The sequence below is a fragment of the Macaca fascicularis genome, chromosome 2 (assembly GCF_037993035.2).
Source record: "Macaca fascicularis isolate 582-1 chromosome 2, T2T-MFA8v1.1".
In the NCBI taxonomy this organism is placed as follows: domain Eukaryota; kingdom Metazoa; phylum Chordata; class Mammalia; order Primates; family Cercopithecidae; genus Macaca; species Macaca fascicularis.
The window spans coordinates 2329210-2352137 of record NC_088376.1 but is presented as its reverse complement, the minus strand read 5'-3'; the positions used below and the strand labels follow the sequence as shown (position 1 = coordinate 2352137).

Below are 22928 nucleotides of genomic sequence, written 5' to 3'. Positions count from 1 at the left end.
CGCCACCACGCCCGGCTAGTTTTTTGTATTTTTAGTAGAGACGGGGTTTCACCGTGTTAACCAGGATAGTCTCGATCTCCTGACCTCGTGATCCACCCGCCTCGGCCTCCCAAAGTGCTGGGATTACAGGCTTGAGCCACTGCGCCCGGCCAGAAATTTTGCAAACATTTAATGATACACTTCATTTTTAAAATTCCTTCACACTGTAATTTAATGTATTTGATATTCTTTTGTAGTAAAAGGTAACTCAGATTTCTACAGGAGACAGTGGTTTTATTTGGAGCGTCTTCTGTAACAGGTCTCAGTAAAGCTGGGTGAACGTGTTGCTGTCGCTGCCCGTTCCTGCCCTGTAAAGAGGGTTGTGTTCTGGAACTCCGGTACTCTGGATACACATGAATGAGTTCTAGGGGGGTTCTAGGAATAATGTGGACAATCGGCATGTGCATTCTGATTGACAGTTGGAAATAACTATGGCTGCATGTGAAGAGAACACAGATGTTCTTGTGAAAGTGATAAAATAGGCACCAGGCAACCTCTGCTGATGGAAGAATAGGTTAGTTTTCCAGAAAACATGCTCTGGATGATTTCAAGGGAAGGGAAAGTGGGGGTGACTTAAGAGGATCTTGTGTTTCTTGGGCTTGAGAACAGTAAATGTGAGTCTACTGCATTCTTTCCTATTTCTCATGGAGAACATCTGACTTGTTTCTCACCTTCACCAGAGAAAGTGAAAATTCAGTCGCACACTCAGATGAGGGAATCACTATTAATACATGGGAGTGAAGTATGAGAATTAAACATGCAGTTTCTCAGTCAAGCTAAGATGCAAATACAGAACATCTCCATTGTAGAAACTTCGGGTGATGGTGCTGCTGCTCGGAGGGTAAGCTGGTTAGGGCCTGCACTGCTCACTTCCTAGATGACCTCTGTCATGACTGGAATGTCACGAGAAAAAAATACTCCTCACCAGACAGTACATGTTACTCAACACAAGAGAACACAAGTTTATAAAGGCATTTAGTTTATTTTTCAAAAAAATACTTTGCTAGAAGGGTTGAGTACTGTAATTTTACATGATCATAATCTCTAAATAAATTCTTTTTCTGACCTAACAGGTACCAGTTAAGTGAACAGCTTTGTCTAGGTCTGCTTTTGTAACACCCAAATACAATTAGCACTTCTCTGATGGTATTCCCCGGGCCGTCTTAATTATCTATAGGCCAGGCCTAGCACATAACAAAGTATATGCTTTGTAACTGCTGATTAATTCAGTTTCTCAACTAGGCAGAGCAGGTAATCAGTATATCGAATTCATACTACTAATACACTGTCTTGCCTGAAGAGTCTGACCTGCCCAGAACCCCCAGTTATGTCTAGCCCAGGGAAGCAGTAAACTGCAATGCAGAGAAAAGGGGCAGCTAAGATGAGGCTAGTGCTGGCTGAGTCCCAGTTAGGTCTGTTACTGTTCTGTTCCAACTATAAATCCAGAATGACTGTGTTACTCAGATTCAGTGCTATGTAGAAAATAGAATGCAAAGCCAAAAACATAATTTGGGGATGATTGGCAGCACCTTCTTTTCCCTTTCTTAAGAGGCTAAATGAAAGTTGATTAGGATTGAGAGAACGTAACCAAAAGTTGAATCAAATCTATATTCACTGCTATAGATTCAATAAAAGGAAAGACCACTGTAAAGAAGCAACTACAACCTGATAAGTTTGCTGAGGAGAGGACTGGGCCGCTTGTTGAAGGCTCATCAAAAGTAGCACTTCACTTAGCACAAGGCCTGCACTCAACCTCAAAAGCATAAGGTCTAGGCCAGGCATGGTGGCTTATGCCTGTAATCCCAGCACTTTGTGAGGCAGAGGCTGGTGGATCACCTGAGGTCAGGAGTTCGAGACCAGCCTGACCAATATGGCAAAACTCCATCTCTGCTAAAAATACAAAAATTAGCCGAGTCTCTAATAAAAATACAGAAATTACAGGACACACCTGTAGTCCCAGCTATTGGGGAGGCTGAGGCAGGAGAATCGCTTGAATCTCGGAGGCAGAGGTTGCAGTGAGCCGAGATCGCATCACTGTGCTCCAGCCTGGGCAACAGAGCAAGACTCCATCTCAAAAATTAAAAGCATAAGGTCTGCCCACCTCACGGGCACCCAAACAGTTCAGTGCCAAACTAGTACCAGTGAAGCCACGCCTGCCTCTTTTCACCAACAGTCCAGAGTATATTTCAAAAATATCTTTATTAACCAAGGAAGCAATTACTGCAAACATCAGGACAAAGGACATTCTAATCTAGGACTTGAGTTATAGAGGTTTACACCTAATTACAAGGAAGAGAGGGAAAGCAATTATGTGTGCTGAAACCAAGTTTCATCGATGACAAATATTTTAAAATGACTTTTAAAATACTCAACATTGGCCAGGCGCAGTGGCTCACGCCTGTAATCCCAGCACTTTGGGAGGCCCAGGTGGGCAGATCACTTGAAGTCAGGAATTCAAGACCAGCCTGACCAACATGGCGAAACCCTGTCTCTACTAAAAATACAAAAATTGGTGGGGTGCGGTGGCGTACACCTGTAATCCCAGCTACTTGGGAGGCTGAGGCAGGAGAATTGCTTGAACCTGGGCGGTGGAGGTTGCAGTGAGCTGAGATCGCGCCACTGCACTCCAGCCTGAGGGACAGCGAGACCCTGACTCAAAAAAAAACAACAACAACAACAAACAACATTTAGTCTAAGCCACACCGGGCAGCACGCCTCAAGGTGCCCTATGAAGCATTAGACTGGAAGTGGAAGAGTCACTGGGCTTGGGCAGCTCACACTCTGGGCACTGGTTTTCTCATAGGAACAACTCTGTGTCTCCTGCATGCCAGGTTCTGTCAGAGGAACTGAAACACCTCCTCACTCTGAAGTATGAGACATTTTGAACTGACAGCCCAGTGACTGGCTGGCTGGCTACTTTGGTATACTGCACCCCCACCAAAAAAAAAAAAATTAGAGGCAAATGTCTGGTATATGTTTTGAAAAATCTCATGTTTGCAAAACTATGTTTGAAAAACTCATGAAGAGATCTTCCTTACCCTAAACTGTCATTTTTCCTAACGCTGACAGAACCCCACCTATAGCAGCATAAAGTGCCTCTACTCTCAGTCTTTTTAACGACTTGAAACACAGTAAGAAACACTGACCTGGTTTGACATTAAGGATTTTTGAGTCTGGAGGACTCAGGAGAGGAAAGTGCTGGGGCTGCTTCCCAGTGTCACCACTGGTGTTTGGGAACCCTGCATGTAAACACGGCCGGACTCAACCCTCAACTGCCGGCAGTCAGCCTTCTCTCAGCCATACCTTAGGGCCAAGTGAAACCAAACATTTTAGCTTTTTCAACACTCCAAACCTACGCAGGCATAAATTCAAGAATCTTCTGCCACTTACTTGGTGTTTTTCTATTCAAACTTCTGAGTTTGAAAAAACAATGTTGGTTGTTTTTCCTCCCGATTCTGAAAGGATCACTGGGTAGGTTTAACATACATCTTTCCATATGTCACGAAAGGCTGGGTTAAAGATGTAAGATGCGTGACGTTAATCCTAACGCAGCTAAGTGTATGGACAAGGGCCTCTTGGGCCTTTCTTCAGAAGATGAGGTTCAATGGAAGGAGAAAAACCACCGTGCTAGTGTCATCAGCACTGGCCACGCAGAAGCCACATGTGCCCTGCATGCTACTGAGGTCACTAAAGGGACCGGAGAAAGAACCTGACACGGTTGCTGTGCTCCCATGGGGCTAAGTTGTCTCTATTACCCTCCCTCTTCTCTCCAGCCACCTGCAAAACATCTAAAGTCAGTCGGCCTTCAGTTTTGAATGTTTAAATTTCAGATACCCTTGAAATAGAAATGCATTTGGTAAACCTTAACTTCTTCCAATTGGGAGGCAACACAGGGAAATGACAACTTAAAAATTACTCCGAGAACAGCTGCATTCTCATTTGTCTGACCACTAGTCTGATGGATGTTAAGATTTTTTTAACAGGTCGAAAACAGAAAAATTCAGGGAATTTCAGCAAAAGCCTTTATGAGATGCACGCCATGTATTATAATTCTTGAAACCACAATTGAAATCTGTCATTGTTACTGGCCTCCAAGGTTGCTGTCTTTTTCTCACACTCCCTCTTCCCAAAGCAGCCACTGTGCTTACAAGTGTGCTTCCAGAAACAGAAGACACCAGTCAGTTTACAACCACTTTCATCTCACCCTTCTAAAGGAATGGACCGCACTCTCTAAGACTCACTTGGAGAAGGAAGGTGGTGAAAGGTGCCGCTGGTAAAGTAAAACAGGACTGGATTTGTCAAAACCACCCCCAGCTACCCTTAATGCCCCAGGGAACACTTACTATTCTCAGCGTATGCTGTATCAAAAACATCTTGCATTGTAGGTTCTGGGAGTAAATCTGAAACCTGTATTCAGTTCACGTCTAACTAAGTTTCAAAAGCTGCACCAAATCTACTAAGCTTTTTTTTTTTAATACTCTTCACTGCATGCTCTGTCTATATGCATGCGTTTGAATAATAAATATTAAATATGGGGGACGCACAGAACCATAAAATTAAAAATGAAACCAAACTGAACATTAAACAATACTACATGGTAGCTGGAGAAATGAATAAGGGCAAAAAATAAATTTGAGGTAACAATAGTGGCCCAACACCACTGATCTGAAATATCTGTAAAAATTCAACTAAGTGTTTGGAGATTCAAGTAACAAACCATCTGCTCCAACTTGGTCAGACTTCCCAGGGTCCCTGCGGAGTTTCAGTCCATGAGCCGGCACTCACACAGCTCCTTGTAAATCCTCTTCCGCACTCGGGGCATGTCTTCTTGTGAGAACTGGAAAGGCTGCTCTAAGGCGAGGCACTTGCAGTACTGCAAAGGTTCAGAAACACTTCAGTGGCACTTGGAGTTGTGTGCCAGCCCGTTCTGTTTTACTAAACGCAGACCTAATAGTGTCTAAGGCAGAAGTCCCCAACCTTTTTGGCACCAGGGACTGGTTTCATGTAAGGCAATTTTTCCACCGACTTGGGGGAGAGGGGGTTGGTTTCAGGATGAATTATCAGGCATTAGTTAGATTCTCATAAGGGGCAAACAACCTAGATCCCTCGCGTCTGCAGTTCACAACGGTTCACGCTCCTATGAGAACCTAATGTGGACGGTTGGGGACCCCGATCTAAGGCAGCATTTTCATGTCTGTTTAAACTGTTGTAAAAACACACTGTTTTAAGCATTTACCCAAATTATAGTCAACTGACCAAGCTAGTGTATGGCTTGGAATCTCCTCTCCCTCCTGACCCAGTACTGTGAAAAGCAGCAACTGATGAAAAGGCCTAAATTCCTCCCAGAGGAGGAATTAGCTGCGAGTGCAGCTAGACCTATCATGGCCCTTAAGTGGGAACTAGAATTTGTTTATAAAACCCCAAACATGCATGAGGTACACAAATGAACCTGTTTTCCAAGATCTTTGCAAATCTCTAAATTCACGCATCGTATTCTGTAATTTCCTTCACAAATATAATGTATAACTGAATTTTTTCCATAGCGCTTTTTGACCTCTAAGGAGATGACGGCAGTTTTTCAATGTGGCCCTTATTTAAAATCTAATAATCACTCTGTGTCAGACCTGCAGATTGCTTGCCAATGGTTTTTTTTTTTAAATTCTGCAAATGCCAAAGGTTATGATACGGACAAATTCAAGTCAGTCTCCAATGTGGCTTACTGATAACCTCCAATGAGACATGGATGATACCCACAGTTCACTCTTGATCCCTGGAAGGTGGTTCTTCCTAATGATAACATCTGAGAATGCAGAAACTACTGCTCCTCAGCAACAAAGGGGAGGTGAGTACTCTATGGCTTGTACCTAGCATCATATACACACACAGGAACGGCCCTCTCTCCCCTCTCAACCCCACAAACTCAATTCACACAGTGTAAACTCTGAAAAGCAGTCTTTCTTTACCTGGAGCACAAAGACTCCACAGTCACTGTCATTTTTCTGTTGTGGAATACACTGAGGGGAAAAACAAGACAGTCATTAAAATAAGATCAATTACTCCTCTTCAGATAAGAAAAACTCCTTTATGGAAAAATGTGCAAAGGATAGGAAACTTTTCTCTCTCCAGGACAGCTGGTATATCCTCTGGTATCTCAAGCATCTAATTTTATGGAGGCACCTGGCCACATAAAAAGAGCTATCAGGTGACAACCACAACTTATGGAACAATGTCTTACCTAAATATGAGAAATGGGAAATCAAATGTAAAAACCTATTTTAAAAACATGCATTTGGATACTGGGTTCTGCTATCAATTCACTGACAATGGAGTCAAACTGGAATTGTGGCTGGGAACACAGGCCCGGCCCCTGGACGCCAGGAGGATGAGAACACCACTGAGCCGTCTTCGCTTTAGATCTCACATCACACGACCCTGTCCTATTCTTTGAAAGAAATTGTGAAGGTAAACAGTATGGTTTTTGTGATGGGGCTTTTTTTTGAGACAGGATCTCATTCTGTCGCCCAGGCTGGAGTGCAGTGGCACAGTCTCAGTCTCCTGAGTTCAAGCAATCCTCCCACCTCAGCTTCCCAAGTAGCTGGGACTACGCCTGGTTAATTTTATTATTTGTAGAGATGAGGTCTCACCATGTTGCCCAGGCTGGTCTTGAACTCCTAGACTTAAGCAATCCGCCCACCTTTGCCTCCCAAAAGTGCTGGGAATACAGGCATGAGCCACTGTGCCCGGCCAACAGTATGTTTTTAAAAGAACTGGTTACTGTATTCTGCCCAAAGCGGGGATACGGAAGATCCTAACTAAATTTAGAATACCTAGAGTTTTTAGTTGGGTAATTTCAGGAAATTTACTAGTTCTGGTTTCACCTGGTATACTAGGTTATTCAAAATACAAAACTTAAGCTTAATTTTAAAATTTAGCATTTGGTTCGGTTCAAGGATGAACTAATAAATCTTGTCTCTTTGGGTTTGGGTTAAAGGTTTGTTTCAAGATCCTGCCTATAACATTGTGTCAATGATCCAGACAGACCTGCATTCAAGGACCTGACTCTGTATCAATAGTTCTGATGTCCTTTGGGGAAAATCAACCTGGGCTTCAGTTTTCTCATTTACAAAATAAAGATGATGCTTATCCCTAGATCACCTGCCTACCGCACAGGTTATAAGGATCAAATGAGATCTAATACACAAAAACACTGGAAACAATACAGCCCGCCATCAATGGAAGACACTGGTATTTACGACAGGAATGAGCGGCTGTGCCTGGGCACTCTGCCTCACAGTTCGAATGTCATGGGCCAAACATGGTGCTGCATCCAGACGGTGGTGGGACTGAAGTGCCTGGGCTATCTTCCCCACATGCCTGGCAAGTAGCCCAGTGCACCTTCTCCCCCTCAGTGGATCCAAATAGTCATTTCAGCATTCCTCTGGGTCTATATGGGTCATCTGGAAATAAGAGCCATGATGCAAGAGGCAAGTGCCACCCAAAAAAGTTTTTTTTTCCCCCCGGAAGAGCAAACACATCATTAGCAACTGCCTCAGGGAGGAAGTGACTGAAGTGATTTGCTCCCGGGAAGCACTGGGCAACTGAGCAGCGATGATGGATACTAGACTGAAGTTTATTCTCAGCTGCCTCCCTGGAGCCTCCAGGCTCTCCTTGGTATCTCTGTCACCAGTCTTCAAATACTCTTAAAGGCACCCACCCTTAACATGATTCCATCCCCTGGACATGCCTGGGTTTCATTGTTATCACATACTTACCTTCGTAACAGCAGTCTGCCAACCCTGAAGAAATTCAGGTCTATTTTTTTCTCTGGCTTCAGTCAGCAAATACTTTCTTATATTCTGGTTAAAAAGAAACCACAACACAGATGCTGTGTTCCATCAGTTGGTGAAAAATGGAACATGCCCATAGCAGACAGAAGGAAAAGAGGAGGCTGTGGCCCCATAACTGGGCAGAGTATGCATTAAGAAGCTGGAACAAATTTTTTTTTTTAAGAGAGAGGATCTTGCTCCGTCACCCAGGCTGGAGTGCAATGGTGTGATCAGAGCTCACTGCAGCCTTGAACTCTCAGGCTCCAGAGATCCTCCTGCCTCAGCCTTCCAAGTAGCTGGGACTACAGGTGTACACCACTGCTCCTGGCTAAAGCTGGAATTTTATTTCAGACTCTCCATTTCATATTGTTAAGGGGGAGTCAGACCTCCTGTATTCAAGTTTGCACCCAGACTGTGGATGCTGGCTTTGTCTAATCAGAACATTTTATGGGATGGTTATAGCCAGCCCTTCCCAACAGTAAGTCAGCTGCTGCATTTGAAACTTACATACTGGCAAGTCAAAAAGAAAGTCTTTATCATTGCCAGTGCTCCACAGAGGAAAGGAACCCATGGCAGACATCAACAACTAACACTAAATGAAAAACATTCCAGCCTTAGATATTCTGATACACTCCTTATTTTTGAGGGCTGCAGAAAAGGTTAACATTCAGTTTCTGGAAAGTTATACTAAAATTCATTCTGAATACTGAATATGGTTAAGTCCACTGTTGAAATATCTACCAAGATGAAGCTTGCTGGAGTTTCAAAATGTCCCCAGTACTCTCAACCTCTGTGCGTCTCCCTCCACATCAAGAGTGAAGTCAGAGGTTATGTGAATAACGCCCCCCACCCACCCCCTAACAAAAGGGGACCATGGCCAGACACGGCGGTTCACATCTATAATCCCAGCACTTTGGGAGGCTGAGGCGGGTGGATCACACGATGTGAGGTCAGGAGTTCAAGACCAGCCTGGCCAACAAAGCGAAACCCCGTTTCTACTAAAAATACAAAAAGTAGCCAGGCATGGTGGTGCACACCTGTAATCCCAGCTACTCCAGAGGCTGCAACACAAGAATCACTTGAACCCAGGAGGCAGACGTTGCCATGAGCCAAGACTGGGCCACTGCACTCCAGCCTGGGGGACAGAGTGAGACTCTGACTCAAAACAAAACAAAAAAAAAAAGGTGGACTAGAAGCCACCTCTTCAGAAGAACACACATGATAAAAGCAAATACTTAATATTTAACCAAGTCTGACCGCATGTTGCTCTTCTCCCTCTAAACAAGTAACTTTAGGTTCTCAGAATAAGCAGTACATGTAAATTTTTTTTTTTTTTTTTTTTTTTTTTTTTTGAGATGGAGTCTTGCTGTGTCACCCAGGCTAGAGTGCAGTGGTGCGATCTCAGCTCCCTGCCACCTCCATCTCCCAGGTTCAAGCGGTTCTCCTGCCTCAGCCTCCCAAGTAGCTGGGACTACAGGCGCATGCCACCACGCCCGGCTAATTTTTGTGTTTTTAATAGAGACGGGGGTTCACCATGTTGGCCAGGATGGTCTCTATCTCTTGACCTTGTGATCCACCCACCTTGGCCTCCCAAAGTGCTGGGATTACAGGCGTGAGCCACCCTGCCGGCCAGTATATGTAAATTCTTAAGTAAAATACAGGCAAAAAAGATTTGTCCTTAAAAATGGTCACCTACACTCAAAATGTACTGAGCATCTATAATGGTTCAAGTGCTGGGGACACTAGTGAATAAAGCTCTTGCAGTCTCTGCTGCCATGGAATCTACACATTTATGTAGTGACTGTTTCAAACACTTTTCGTCAGTTCTTTGGAGATATCGACCCCTAACTGAGTTAAGCACCACTTCTACAACCCCTACATCCTCTTAAAACAAAAAACAGCTTGACCCCACCTGCGCAGATGACTTGGCTCCAAATTACTTCTAGTTATCACCTAAAAGGAGTCTGTTCTTAGCGTCTTTTTGCAAATATGCAAAATTGTTAGGCCAATTGTAATTGTGCGGAGAAGGTAGGAACTCTGCAGGAAGGCTTGGGCACAAATTCAGAAGATGAATTTTTATTACTGTGCAGAACCAGACGCTAACGATTCAGAATCGACTTGAACCCAACTACATGTTTTACAAACAAAGTCCTGTTTAACCATCATTCACTCCATGAAGGCGAACGTCTGTCTGGTCCTACCTGACTCCTCGCATCAGTGCCTGGCACAGAGCAAGAGGCACAGTAACTAGTTCCTACATGAAACAATTTTCCCAACACCTCTGCTCTCCTCTGCCTGTCAGAGTCTGATTCTTAAAGGCACTCATGGCTGCACTTTTGGTCGTGTCTTTGCAGGTCTGTCTAGGAAAGAGACAATAGAGACAGGCTCTGGCCGGTATGGGAATATGTTGGTTGAGAGAAAGGCAAGGAATTAGGGGAAGGGAACGGGAAAAGACGCTCACACCTGGTATTGTGAGAACTCTGGGCCCAGGAGGCTTCTCCCTTTTGGGGTATTTTTTTCCTGGATTTCTTGGAAATGAAAATGTGATTTTGAAAACTTGATTTTCCTCATAGGTTGCATTAAACTTAATTTTAAAATTAAATGTTAATTAAACAAACAATACAAGAAAATATTCTCCTTGTAAAAAAAACAAAAAAATCCCAAAATAAGGCCAAAATATTCTCCTTATAATTAAAAATATTCTAAATAAGGCCAAATCACCTTTAACTATTAGTCTTGCTTTTCCACACTTACCCAAAGGTAATAATCATTGATATCAAAAATGGTAAGATCCTATCTTTTTACTTACAAATATATAATATGTATGTGCCTACACATACACCTGCATGTATTTGTATATATACACATACACATGTACTTCTTTCTATAAATGTACTATACCGTATCATTCCACAATTGGCTTTTTAAAGCTCTACGCCTTGGACATCTTTCCATTTGAGGACTTGAAGATCTAGTATATTCTATTTAACTGCTATGGTCAGTTTAATAGTATGGGTATACTGTACCATAGTGTATTTAGCTATATTCTCTTGCTAGAGCTAAATTTGTGTTGTTTTATTTAGCACTATTATAAATAATGCTGCCATGAACATCCTAGCACATGCCCCATCCTTATCTGCAGATACAAGCATTTTTATGGAGTAGATACCAAGAAATGGAACTGATATGCCACAGAATGTGCATCTTTTTAATTTACACTTGGAACTGATGAGAACTGCAGCTGTCCCCAAGCGGCTGTATCAATTTATACACTCCACCAGAAAATACGCAAATGCCTATTTCCTTACATAGACACTTGAACAGCATCACTTTTTCTAACACAATGGGTAAAAAATGTAACTGGTGTAGTTTTCATTTGCATTTCCTCTATTTCTGGTGAGGCTGAACACCTCTCCATGTGTTTTTAAATAGTTAATTGCATTTTTCCTAAAATTTACTAAATTACCCTTTGTCCATTTCTATTAGGTCCTTTTATCCTCCCCTTATTCATCTGTAGGAGTTTCCCATGTATTCTGGATAATTATTTTCTGTTATTTACATCACACATATTTTCTCCAAGTCTGTTGCTTGTCTTTTAACTTTATGATACACAGAAGTTTTAAATTGTGAGGTGGTTAAATTTATCCAGTTGTTCCTCATGTCTTGTCTTTGGCTCCATGTAAGAAGTCCTTCCGCACTCTGCGAACATAATATTCTCCGTATTTCATTCAAATACTTCCACGGTTTTGTACAGATTTCTTTTAAGTACCTAAAGCTTTAGGAGTTTTCATCATAAAGAATTTCCACATTTCTTCCTAGGGCATATTCCTGGGTTATTTATGTTTTGTTTCTTTTATAAATGGAATCTTATTCCCAGTTACATTTTCTTACTGGTTCGTGATAGTGCAGGAAAATCCGGAAACCTACTCATTTTTCTTGATTTTGTATCCCACCATCTTGTTGAACTGTTTATTAGCTAAACACTAATACTTTGGGTTATAGTTTATTCTACAGGAGTTATTTTGCAGATACAAGCCAATTTTAGCTTTAAGATGATCGAGGAAAAACAATTTCTAACCACATTCAAGATGTAGTTTTAAGGGAAAAACAGAGAAAATCCAAGTGGAGTACCTCAGAGGGGGATCTGGATCCTAGACAGAGCCTCTCCTCAGCCAGAGATTCCTCTTCTAGTCCTTTTCTCAGCTACCATTTTAGAGGATTTTCATGACATAAACTGTTCCTATATGGTTTTGACTGCTGCTGTTCTATCTAGAGCTAAGATGCCATTTGGCCAATTATAAAATAAATGAAAAAATAGGCAGTATATTAACTTACCTCTACACAAAACTTAAAATGAATGCCTTGGGAATCATAAAATGAAATAATTCGATTAGAGAGTGTCACAGTAATGAGAGACCAGTGGACTTCCAGGTGAATAGGAATCAACAGAAGGCTCTTTTTAAACAAATCCACCTGATCAAGAAAAGAGAAAGAAATGCAGCCATCACCACAGGCTATCCAAATCACCAAAAAACAGCAGCTTCCATTTGCTGACCTGTGACCTACACAAGGGCAAAAAAGTAGTAAGCAATGAACCAGAATTTGAACCCAGGTCTTACTCTAAGCCCATGCTTGTAACTATTAAGCTGTAACACACAACAATAATACAAAAATAAAGCTATACAATGTACAGTTTTCCAGTTCATCTACTAAACCTGTGTGTCAACTGCCTGATACGACTTGGCTCCTTGTTTTTATGCTTACCTCATTTTCTCATGTACATATTTAACCTGGATTCAACTCTTGTTTAGAAAGGAATCATAGTATTAGAAAACAGTATAAGGGGCCAGGCACGGTGGCTCACACCTGCAATCCCAGTACATTGGGAGGCTGAGGCGAAGGACTGCTTGAGCCCAGGAGTTTGAGACCAGCCTGGGCAACATAATGAGACTCTGTCTCTACAAAAAATAAAAAATCAGGCCGGGCTCAGTGGCTCACGCCTGTAAGCCCAGCACTTTGAGAGGCCAATGCGGGCAGATCGTTTGAGCTCAAGAATTTGAGACCAGCCTGGGTGACACGGCGAAACCCTGTATCTACAAAAAATACAAAAACTAGCTGGGTGTGGTGGTGTGCACCAGCAGTCGCAGCTACTTGGTAGGCTAAGGTTGAAAGGATGGCTTGAGCCTAGGAGGCAGAGGTTGCATTGAGCAGAGATTGCGCCACTGCACTCCAGCCTAGGTGACAGAGCCAGACCTTGTCTCAAGAAAAATAAATAAATAAAAATAAAAAATCAGCCAGGTGTGGTGGTGCATGCCTGCAGTCCCAGCTACTTGGGAGGCTGAAGCAGCAGGATCACTTGAGCCCAGGAGGTGGAGGCTGTAGTGAGCCATGATCACACCTCTGCATTCCAGCCTGGGCGACACACAGTGACACCCTGAAACTGCATCTACAGACTCTTTCTACAGATATGGTGTAAGCAGCAGTTAAGATCATAGGCTCTGAAGCAAGTCTGCTCAAGTTCAAATTGTGGCTCTTCCACTTATTGGTCAGATGACTTTGGCAATTTCCTTAGCTTCTTTGCACCTTAATTTCCTCAACTAATAAAATGCATAGAAAATAGTACCTACCTTATGAAGTTTTTAAAAGTAATAAAAGAATATGTGTAAGATGCATAAAACTCTGTTTAGCCCATTATAAGTAACCAAATATCTTAGTTATTATGATTACTTGCTTGGGTCTCTCAAATGTCAAAATTGAGAAAAACATCCTTGATAATACTTTATGCATCCTTTACAATCATAACACACCTTTATATCGTAATAGATACCCTTTACAGTCTAGAAATGCTTGCTATTCCACTCGAAATTCCAGTGTAGAGTGGGTGATAAAGTAGTAGGTGCTCCACACACATTTGTAAAAGGGTGAATCAATTTGCCTTCTCAGGTTAGAGTAATTTGGTGATTACTTGGGTTAAAACATTTTAAACTACCTCAAATTCTCTGAAACTAATTTCCCAAGATTTCCTTCTCGCTTTCTGATATTCAAATAGTGTCCTGCTCTAAATGAATCTTCTGTAAGTCTTCATGACCCTGGAGAAAAATCACTTTAGCTTTTCAGTTTCTGCATCAACCTAGGGGAGTGAGGTGGGCAGAAGGAAATAGTGAAAATAATAAACAATGGTCCTCTCCAGATTATAAATTCGGAGTTTTTTTTTTTTAATTCCGAGTATCTAAAACAAGGAATCATATTTAGAATACAGCAATAAATAAAACCAGATTTATATTCTTCTCAAAAAGTAATGTTTCCTACATTGTAAAATAGATTTTTGTATAAAAATTACAAAATACAGAAAAAGATACACTTCACCTATCTTTCCAAATCATTTTTCTTCTTCTAACACATTAACACAGACATACATAGAGCTTTATACAGGCTGAATATCCCTAACCCGAAAACCTGAAATCCTCCAAAATCTGAACTTTCTGAGAGCTGACATGATGCCACAGATTGTCCACAGGGGTGGTTGAGATAGTGACACGTTTGCTTTTTGATGGGTCAATGTACATAAACTGTTGCATATACAAAATTACTAAGAATATTGTAAATTACCTTTGGGCCATGCATCTAAGGTGTATATGAAACATAAGTGAATTTTGTGTTTAGACTTTGGTTCTACCCCCCAAATACCTCATTATATATATACAAATATTACAAAATCTGAAAGAGTCCAAAATCCAAAACACTTCTAGTCCCAAGCATTTTGGATAAGGGATATTTAACCTGTACACATAATTAAGAACAATGTGCATGACAGATCGTATCACTGACCCCAATTATTTGTTGCCCTCCCTGTAAGAAGATTACACAGGCCTGCCCATGCCATGTGACTTCTCTGCCCTCCCAAAGAGAGAAGTGTAGTCCTGTCATGTGATTTGCTTTAATCAAAAGGATGTAATAACCAGAAGTGAAATTATGTCATGATCAAATTGAAACTTTAAGAGCTACCATGTGAGACTGCCACGTCTCAAGAAAGGTGTTGCTCCTTCAGTTTGGGTCCCATTCGCAGAATAAAGAAGAAAAACCATAGGTTCATCTGCTTAGATGCAGGAAAAGCATTTGATGAAATTCAGTATTTACTTATAATTAAAAACTCTCAGGAAAATAGGAATAATAGGAAAGCCTACAGCTGACATCATACACAATAGTGAAAAACTGAACGTTTTCCAAGACTGAGAACTAGGGAAAGACGTCTATCTCATTACTTATATTCAACATTGTACGAAGTCTTAGCCAGTGCAGTAAGGCAAGGAAAAAAATGGCATACAGATTGCAAAGAATGAAATAAAACTGTCACTACTTACAGATGTTACGTGTCTATGAAAATTTCACAGAATATACAAAAAAGCTCCTAGAAGCAGTAAATGACTTTGATAAGGTCAGAAGATACAAAGTCAAAATACAGAAATCAACTCTATTTTTATATATAAACAACTAGAAGATAATATTTTTAAAATTCTGTTCATAGCCATTTCAGCAACATGAATACTTAAGGATACATTTAACAAGAATGTATATATAAGATGTATACACTAAAAATTACAAATAATGCTGAGAAAAATTAAAGACCTAAATAAATGCAAAGATATACCATGTTCATAGACTGAAAGGCTTAATATTATTAGATGTCCATTCTCCCCAAACTAATGTATAAACACGATCCCAATCACTCCAGCATGCTTACTAAACAGAGTTTGATAAACTAATTTTAAAGTTTATATGAAAATGCAAAGGACTCAGAACTGCCAAAACAATCTGGAAAAAGGATAAAGCTGGCAGACTCACAGTGATTTTTCAGACACACTATGAAGATACACTAATATCGTGTAGTGTTAACATAAAAAATAGGCATCAGTGTAAGAGAACAGAAAATCCAGAAGTAGACCTACACATATATGATCAGTTGACTCTCTATAATGGTGTCAAAGCAATTAAATTGGAAAAGAAAAGTACACTAAGGAAAAAAAAAAATCTTGATCCTCCCTACCTCTTTTTTTTTTTTTTGAGACAAAGTTTTGCTCTTGTTGTCCAGGCTGGAATGGAATGGCACTGTCTCGGCTCACTGCAACCTCCGTCTCCTGGGTTCAAGTGATTCTCCTGCCTCAGCCTCCCAAGCAGCTGATATTACAGGCATGCTCCACACACCTGGCTAATTTTATATTTTTAGTAGACACAGGGTTTCTCCATGTTGGTCAAGTTGGTCTCAAACTCCCGACCTCAGGTGATCCGCCTGCCTCGGCCTCCCAAAGTGCTGGGATTACAGGTGTGAACCACTGTGCCCGACCTACCTCACTTCTCACATACAAAATTCATTGAGATGCATCGGAGATGTAAATGTAAATGTAAAACTGGAAACTACAACGCTATTGTAAGAAAACACAGGAGGCAAATATATTTTAGACTGGACATAGAAAGCAGCAACTATAATAGAAAAGTATAGTAAATTAGATTTCATCAAAAGACAGTTAAGAAAACAAATAGAGAAGCTGCAGGAGGAGAGAAAACAATAACAAAGCATAGACCTGACAAATAACTTATATCCAGAACATAAAAACATCTCCTACAACTCAATAATAAAAAGATAATCCAATAAAGGGCAAACAGTATTAACAGAGACTTCACAAAATATGATATACAAGTTTCAGTTTTGCAAGATGAAAAAGTTTTGCAGACTGGTTGCCTAATATTGTGAATATACTTAATACTACTGAACTGTACACTTAAAAATGAGTAAGATACTAAATTTTATGTGTATTTTACATAATTTTAAAAGTACTCAGCTGGGTGCAGTGGCTCATGCCTGTAATCCTAGCACTTCAGGAGGCCAAGGTGGGTGGATCACTTGAGGTCAGGAGTTTGAGACCAGCCTGGACAACATGGTGAAACCTCGTCTCTACTAAAAATACAAAAATGAGCCAGGCATGGTGGCGGGCACCTGTAGTCCCAGCTACTTAGGATGCTGAGGCAGGAGAATCGCTTGAACCCAGGAGGCAGAGGTTGCAGTGAGCCAAGATCGCGCCAGTGCATGCCAGCCTGAGCGACAGAGACTCCGTCTCAAAAAAAAAAAAAAAAACTCAGTACAGTCTTTTGTAGGAAGCACTTACAATAATATACGTAACAATATAATTTTTTAAAAGATACAAAAAGGCCAAAGATATAAAAAGCACATGAAAAGGTGCTCAATGTCATTAGTCACCAAGGAAATAAAAATTAAAACCACAATGAGACAATATTACACATAACCATTAAAATGGTAAAATTAAGAAGAGGCTAGCCATGGTAGCTCACATCTGTAATCCCAACACTTTGGGAGGCTGAGGTGGGAGGATACAGTGTTAGCATAAGAACACAGACAAACTGAAAGTTATGTATCATCTTTTGTGAGGTCTCGTTGAGGCCAAGAGTTTGAGACCAGCCTAGTCAACAAAGCAAGACTCTGACTCTATTAAAAAATAACAACAGGGCCGGGCGCAGTGGCTCACGCCTATAATCCCAGCACTTTGGGAGGCTGAGGCAGGCGGATCACAAGGTCAGGAGATCGAGACTTTCCTGGCGAACACGGTAAAAACCCGTCTCTACTAAAACTACAAAAAAAAGTAGCTGGGCGTGATGGCGGGTGCCTGTAGTCCCAACTTCTAGGGAGGCTGAGGCAGGAGAATGGCGCGAACCCTGGAGGCGGCGGAGGTTGCAGTGAATGGAGATCGCGCCACTGCACTGCCGCCTGGGCGACAGAGCAAGACTCCGTCTCAAAAAAAAAAAAAAAAAATTAACAAGAATGATAACACCAAATCTGAGGATATAGAACAAAGGAACTCTCATATGTAAAATGCTGTATGGATTGTAAAACAGATTATCACTGTGGAAAATGGTTTAAGTTTCTTGAAAAGTTAAATGTGCACTCACCATATGATCTAGCAATTCCACTTCTAAGTATTTAACCAGGAAACTGATAATGTGTATCTACGCACAGACTTATACACAAATGTTATATAGCAGTTTTATTCGTAAGAGCGAAAAATGGGACACAATGCAAATAACCATCAGCCAGCAGATGGATGACAAATGTGATCTATCTATACAATAGACTACTACTCAGCAACTAAAAGAAACACACTATTGACACATGCGGTCACATGGATGAATCTCAAAACCTTTATGCTGAATAAAAGAAACCAAACAAAATTGTATGGGGCATGATTCTACTTATATACTTCTAGAAAATGCAAAGTTGTCTAGAGTGACAAAAAGCAGATTAGTGGTTGCTGGGTTGGGGGCTGGGCAAAGAAAGGCTGTACAAAGGATTATAAGAACTCTTTTGGAGATGACGAAATTGTCCTGTATCTTGATTGTGGTGACAGTTTCACAAGCGTGTGCAATTGTTAAAACTCATCAACTTATACTTTGAATGGATGCAGTTTATTGCACATACATTATACCTCAAAAAAGTTCACCAAAAATAATCACAGAGTGGAGAGGGGAGTGGGTAGAGATAAACATAAAACTAGAATGGCAAAATGTTAATTTTTGAGGTTGGATGACAGATTCATGGGGATTCATGATGCTATTCTAATGATTATTATGTCTAAAATTATCCATAATAAAATTAATGGTATCATTGGGTAGAAGTTTAAAATGCTGGTAGAATTTCTTCTTTTTCATTATGAAAAAACTTAAACCTTTAAAAAATACTTGACAATGTCATTAATACCCATCTATCATGTACTTGGATTAATCAATTCCTTTTTTCAATTTTTATGGGTACTAACAGGTGTTTTATTTATAGGTACATGTGATGATTTGACACAGGCATACAATGTGTAATAATCACATCAGAGGACGCGGGGTCTCTATCACCTCAAGTATTTATCATTGATTTGTACTGGAAACATTCCAATTCCACTCTTTTATTTTTAAATACACAATAAATTATTGATTATAGTCATCGTATTTGCTATCAAACACTAGATCTTATTCATTCTGACTATATTTTTGTACCCAGTAACCATCCCCAAATTTTCCCCTGCTCCCCATTACCCTCCCAGACTCTGCTAACCATCATTCTACTAGCTCCATGACTTCGTTTTGTTAGCTCCCACACGAATGAGAACATGTGACATCTTTCTGTGCCTGACTTATTTCACTTAACATAATCTCTTCCAGTTCCATCTATGCCGTAGTAAATGACAGGATTTCATTGTTTTTTAATGGCTGAGTAATATTCTATTACGTATATGGCCCACATTCTCTTCATCCATTGATCTGTTCATGGACAGGTTGATACAGAATCTTGGCTATTGTGAATATTGGCTATTGTGAATAGTGCTACAATAAACACGGGAGTGCAGGTATCTCTTCGACATACTGACTTCCTTTCTTTTGGATCTATACCTAGCAGTGGGATTGCTAGATCATATGGTAGTAGTTCTGTTTTTAGCTTTTTGTGGAACCTCTGTACTGTTCTCCATAGTGGCTGCACTAGTTTACATTCCCACCAACAGGGTACAAGGGTTCCCCTTTCTCTACATCCTCACCAGCATTCGTTTATTGCCTGTCTTCTGATAAAAGCTTTTTTTTTTTTTTTTTTTAAGATGAAGTCTCACTTTGTCATCCAGGCTGGAGTGCAATGGCGCGATCTTGGCTCACTGCAACCTCTGCCTCCTGGGTTCAAGAGATTCTCCAGTCTCAGCCTCCAGAGTAGCTGGGATAACAGGCACACGCCACCACACCCAGCTAATTTTTGTATTTTTAGTAGAAATGGGGTTTCACCACGTTGGCCAGGATGCTCTCAATCTCTTGACCTCGTGATCTGCCTGCTTTGGCCTCCCAGAGTGCTGGGATTGCAGGCGTAAGCCATCGCAACCAGCCAGTTTTAATAGTTTTCCAGTAGAGTGTAGGTTATTTTCTTCTTTTTTTTTTGAGACAGAGTCTCGCTCTGTCACCAGGGTGGAGTGCAGTGGCGCAATCTCACCTCACTGCAACCTCTGCCTCCCAAGTTCAAGCGATTCTTCTGCCTCAGCCCTGCAAGTAGCTGAGGTGCGCGCCACCATGCCCAGCTAATTTTTGTATTTTTAGTAGAGACGGGGTTTCCCCATGTTGACCAGGATAGTCTCGATCTCCTGACCTTGCAATCTGCCCACCTTGGCCTCCCAAAGTGCTGGCATTACAAGAGTAAGCCACCATGCCTGGCATCTTTTTTTTTTTTTTTTTTAAGAGACAAGGTCTCACTTTGTCAGCCAACCTGGAGTAGAATGGTGCAATCACAGCTCACTGCACCCGCAACCTCACAAGTGAACCTCCTGCCTCAGTCTCTTGGTGGTTGGCACTACAGGCACATGGTACCATGTTCAGCTAATTTTTTCATTTTTTGTGTGTGTACAGAAAGGCTCTCACTATGCTGCTCAGGCTGGCCTCAAACAGTCCTCCTGCCTTGGCTTCCCAAATCACTAGGATTATGGGCGTGAGTTATAATTATGGGTATAAACTAATCCAAGTGCTTTGCATCTAGGTTTTTCTAAGTGTAAGACTATAATGTCTGCAAACAAGGATAATTTGAGTTCTTCCATTCCAGTTTAGATGCCCTTTCTTTCTCTTGTCTAATTGCCCTAGCTAGGACTTCCAGTATTGAATAACAGTGGTGAAAGTGGGCATCCTTGTCTTGTTCCAGATGTTTGAGGTAAGGCTATCAGGTTTTCCCCGTTCACTATGTATGATATTACCTGTGGGTTTGTCAGACATGCTTTGTGTTGAAATATGTTCCTTCTCTACAGTTTTTTTATTGTTGAGGTTTTTATGTGTTAAATTGTGAATGTTTTTTCAGCATCAATGGAAATGATTATATGATTTCATCCTTCATTCTGCTAATATGAGCATCACGCTGACTTATGTATGTTGAACCATCCTTGCATCTCTGGGATGGATCCCACTTGATCATGATGATCTTTTTAATATGTTGTTGAATTTGATTTGCCAGTATTTGGTTGAGAATGTTTACATCTATGTTCATCAAAGATACTGGCCTGTAGTTTTCCTTTTTCAATGTGTACTTGTCTGGTTTTGGTATCAGGGTAATACTGATCTCATAGAATGAGTCTGAATGTATTCCCTCCTCCTTGATTTTCTGGAATAGTTTGAGCAGGATTGGTATAAGTTCTTTTTTAACATTAAAAATATTATTATTATTTAGATAGTTACAGACAGGGTCTCACTATCTTGCCCAGGCTGTTCTCAAACTGTCTTCTCACCTTGGCCTCCCAAAGTGCTGGGATTAAAGGTGTGAGCCACCATGCAAAGCCTATGAGTTCCTTCAATGTTTGGAAGAATTCAGAAGTAAAGCCACTGGGTCCTGGGCTTGCTTTGAAGGGCAATTTTTTATTATGGCTTTGATCTTATAACTTTTTATTGGTCTATTCAGGATTTGGATTTCTTCATGATTCAATCTTGGTAAGTTGTATGTGTCTACGAATTTATCCATTTCTTTTCTTGTAGGTTTTCCAATATATTGGTATATCATTGTTTATAGTAGTCTCTAATGGTGCTTTGAATTTCTGTGACATCAGCTGTAATATCTCCTTTTTCTCTCTGATTTTATTTCGGTCTCTTTTTTTCTTAGTCTGGCTAAAGGTTTGTCAATTTTACCATTTCAAAAAACCAACTGTTGTTTAATTTATCTTTTGTATTGGTTTATTTTAATTTCAATTATTTCTAGGCCTATCTTTATTATTCCTTTTCTTCTAATTTTGGGTTTGGTTTGCTCTTGCTTTTCTAGTTAAGATGCATCATTAGGTTGTTTATTGAAGTTTTTCTACTTTTTTGAATGTAGGCACTTATTGCTATAAACTTTTCTCTTAGTAGTGCTTTTGCTGTATCCCATAGGCTTTCATATGTTTTATCTCCATTTTCATTTGTTTGAATAAAGTTTTCAATTTTCTTCTTTTGAGGAGTTTCCTTTTGTTGCCCAGGCTGGAGTGCAATGGCGATCTTGCCTCACTGCAACCTCTGCCTCCCAAGTTCAAGCGATTCTCCTGCCTCAGCCTCCCAAGTAGCTGGGATTACAGGCATGTGCCACCATGCCTGGCTAATTCTGTATTTTTACTAGAGATGGGGTTTCACCATGTTGGCCAGGCTGGGTCTTGAACTCCTGCCCTCAGGTGATCTGCCCACCTTGGTCTCCCAAAGTGCTGGGATTACAGGCATGAGCCACCGCCCCTGGCTAGTCCAGTGTTTCTTTGTTGATTTTTTTTGTTTTGAGATGGAGTCTCACTCTGTTGCCCAGGCTGGAGTGCAGTGGCGCAATCTTGGCTCACCGAAACCTCCACTGCTAGGGTTAAGCGATTCTTCTGCCCCAGCCTCCCAAATAGCTAGGACTACAGGTGCCTGCCACCACACCTGGCTAATTTTTTATTTTTAGTGGAGACAGCGCTTCACCAAGTTGGCCAGGCCAGTCTTGAACTCCTGACCTCAAGTAATCCACCCACCTCAGTCTCCCAAACTGGTAGGATTACAGGCATAAGCCACTGCACCTGGTCCTTTGTTGATTTTGAGTCCAATGCTGAAAGTTGGGTATTGAAGTCTCTAGCTCTTATTGCATTGGAGTCTGTCACTCTTTGGCTCTTTTCTTGTTTTTTTGTTCTTTGTTGTTGTTGTTTGTTTGTTTACTTGCCTTCTTTGTGATGGTATCTCTCGTTAGCTTGGATAATATTTGCTTTATATATCTGGGTGCCCCAGTGTCAGGTATGTGTGGAGATACACATACACAATTTTTATATTGTCTTACTGACCTTTTTATCATTATATAATGACCTTATCTCTTTTTAATAATTTTTATCTTAATACCTATTTTACCTGACATTAAGTATAGCTACTCTGCTCTTTTTTTGACTTCTATTTATATGGAAAAAGAGGAGGTCTGGTTTTTCCAGCCCTTTCAGTCTGTGTATCTTTAGAGGTGAAGTGAGTTTCTTGTAGGCAGCATATAGTTGGGTCTTGTTTTTCTTTCCATTCAACTAA

General features: G+C 40.9%; 1 protein-coding gene across 7 annotated transcripts in view; it reads right to left on the bottom strand.

Annotated features, from left to right (window-relative positions):
• Positions 1 to 1001: 1001 nt before the first annotated feature.
• SENP5 (SUMO specific peptidase 5) overlaps positions 1002 to 22928 on the bottom strand; it is a 77421-nt gene continuing 55494 nt past the window's right edge. For 2 of the 7 annotated variants that reach the window (XM_065539641.2, XM_005545294.5), the window contains 4 exons: positions 12201 to 12338; positions 7812 to 7895; positions 6003 to 6053; positions 1002 to 4912 (listed from right to left, as the gene is read on the bottom strand). In XM_065539641.2, coding sequence (XP_065395713.1) covers positions 4802 to 4912; positions 6003 to 6053; positions 7812 to 7895; positions 12201 to 12338 — 384 coding nt within the window. In that variant the 3' untranslated portion in view covers positions 1002 to 4801. Of the gene's footprint in view, positions 4913 to 6002; positions 6054 to 7811; positions 7896 to 11055; positions 11565 to 12200; positions 12339 to 22928 lie in introns of those variants that run through there. The other 5 variants (XM_074030704.1, XM_065539642.2, XM_015444743.4 and 2 more) reach the window with 4 other exon arrangements.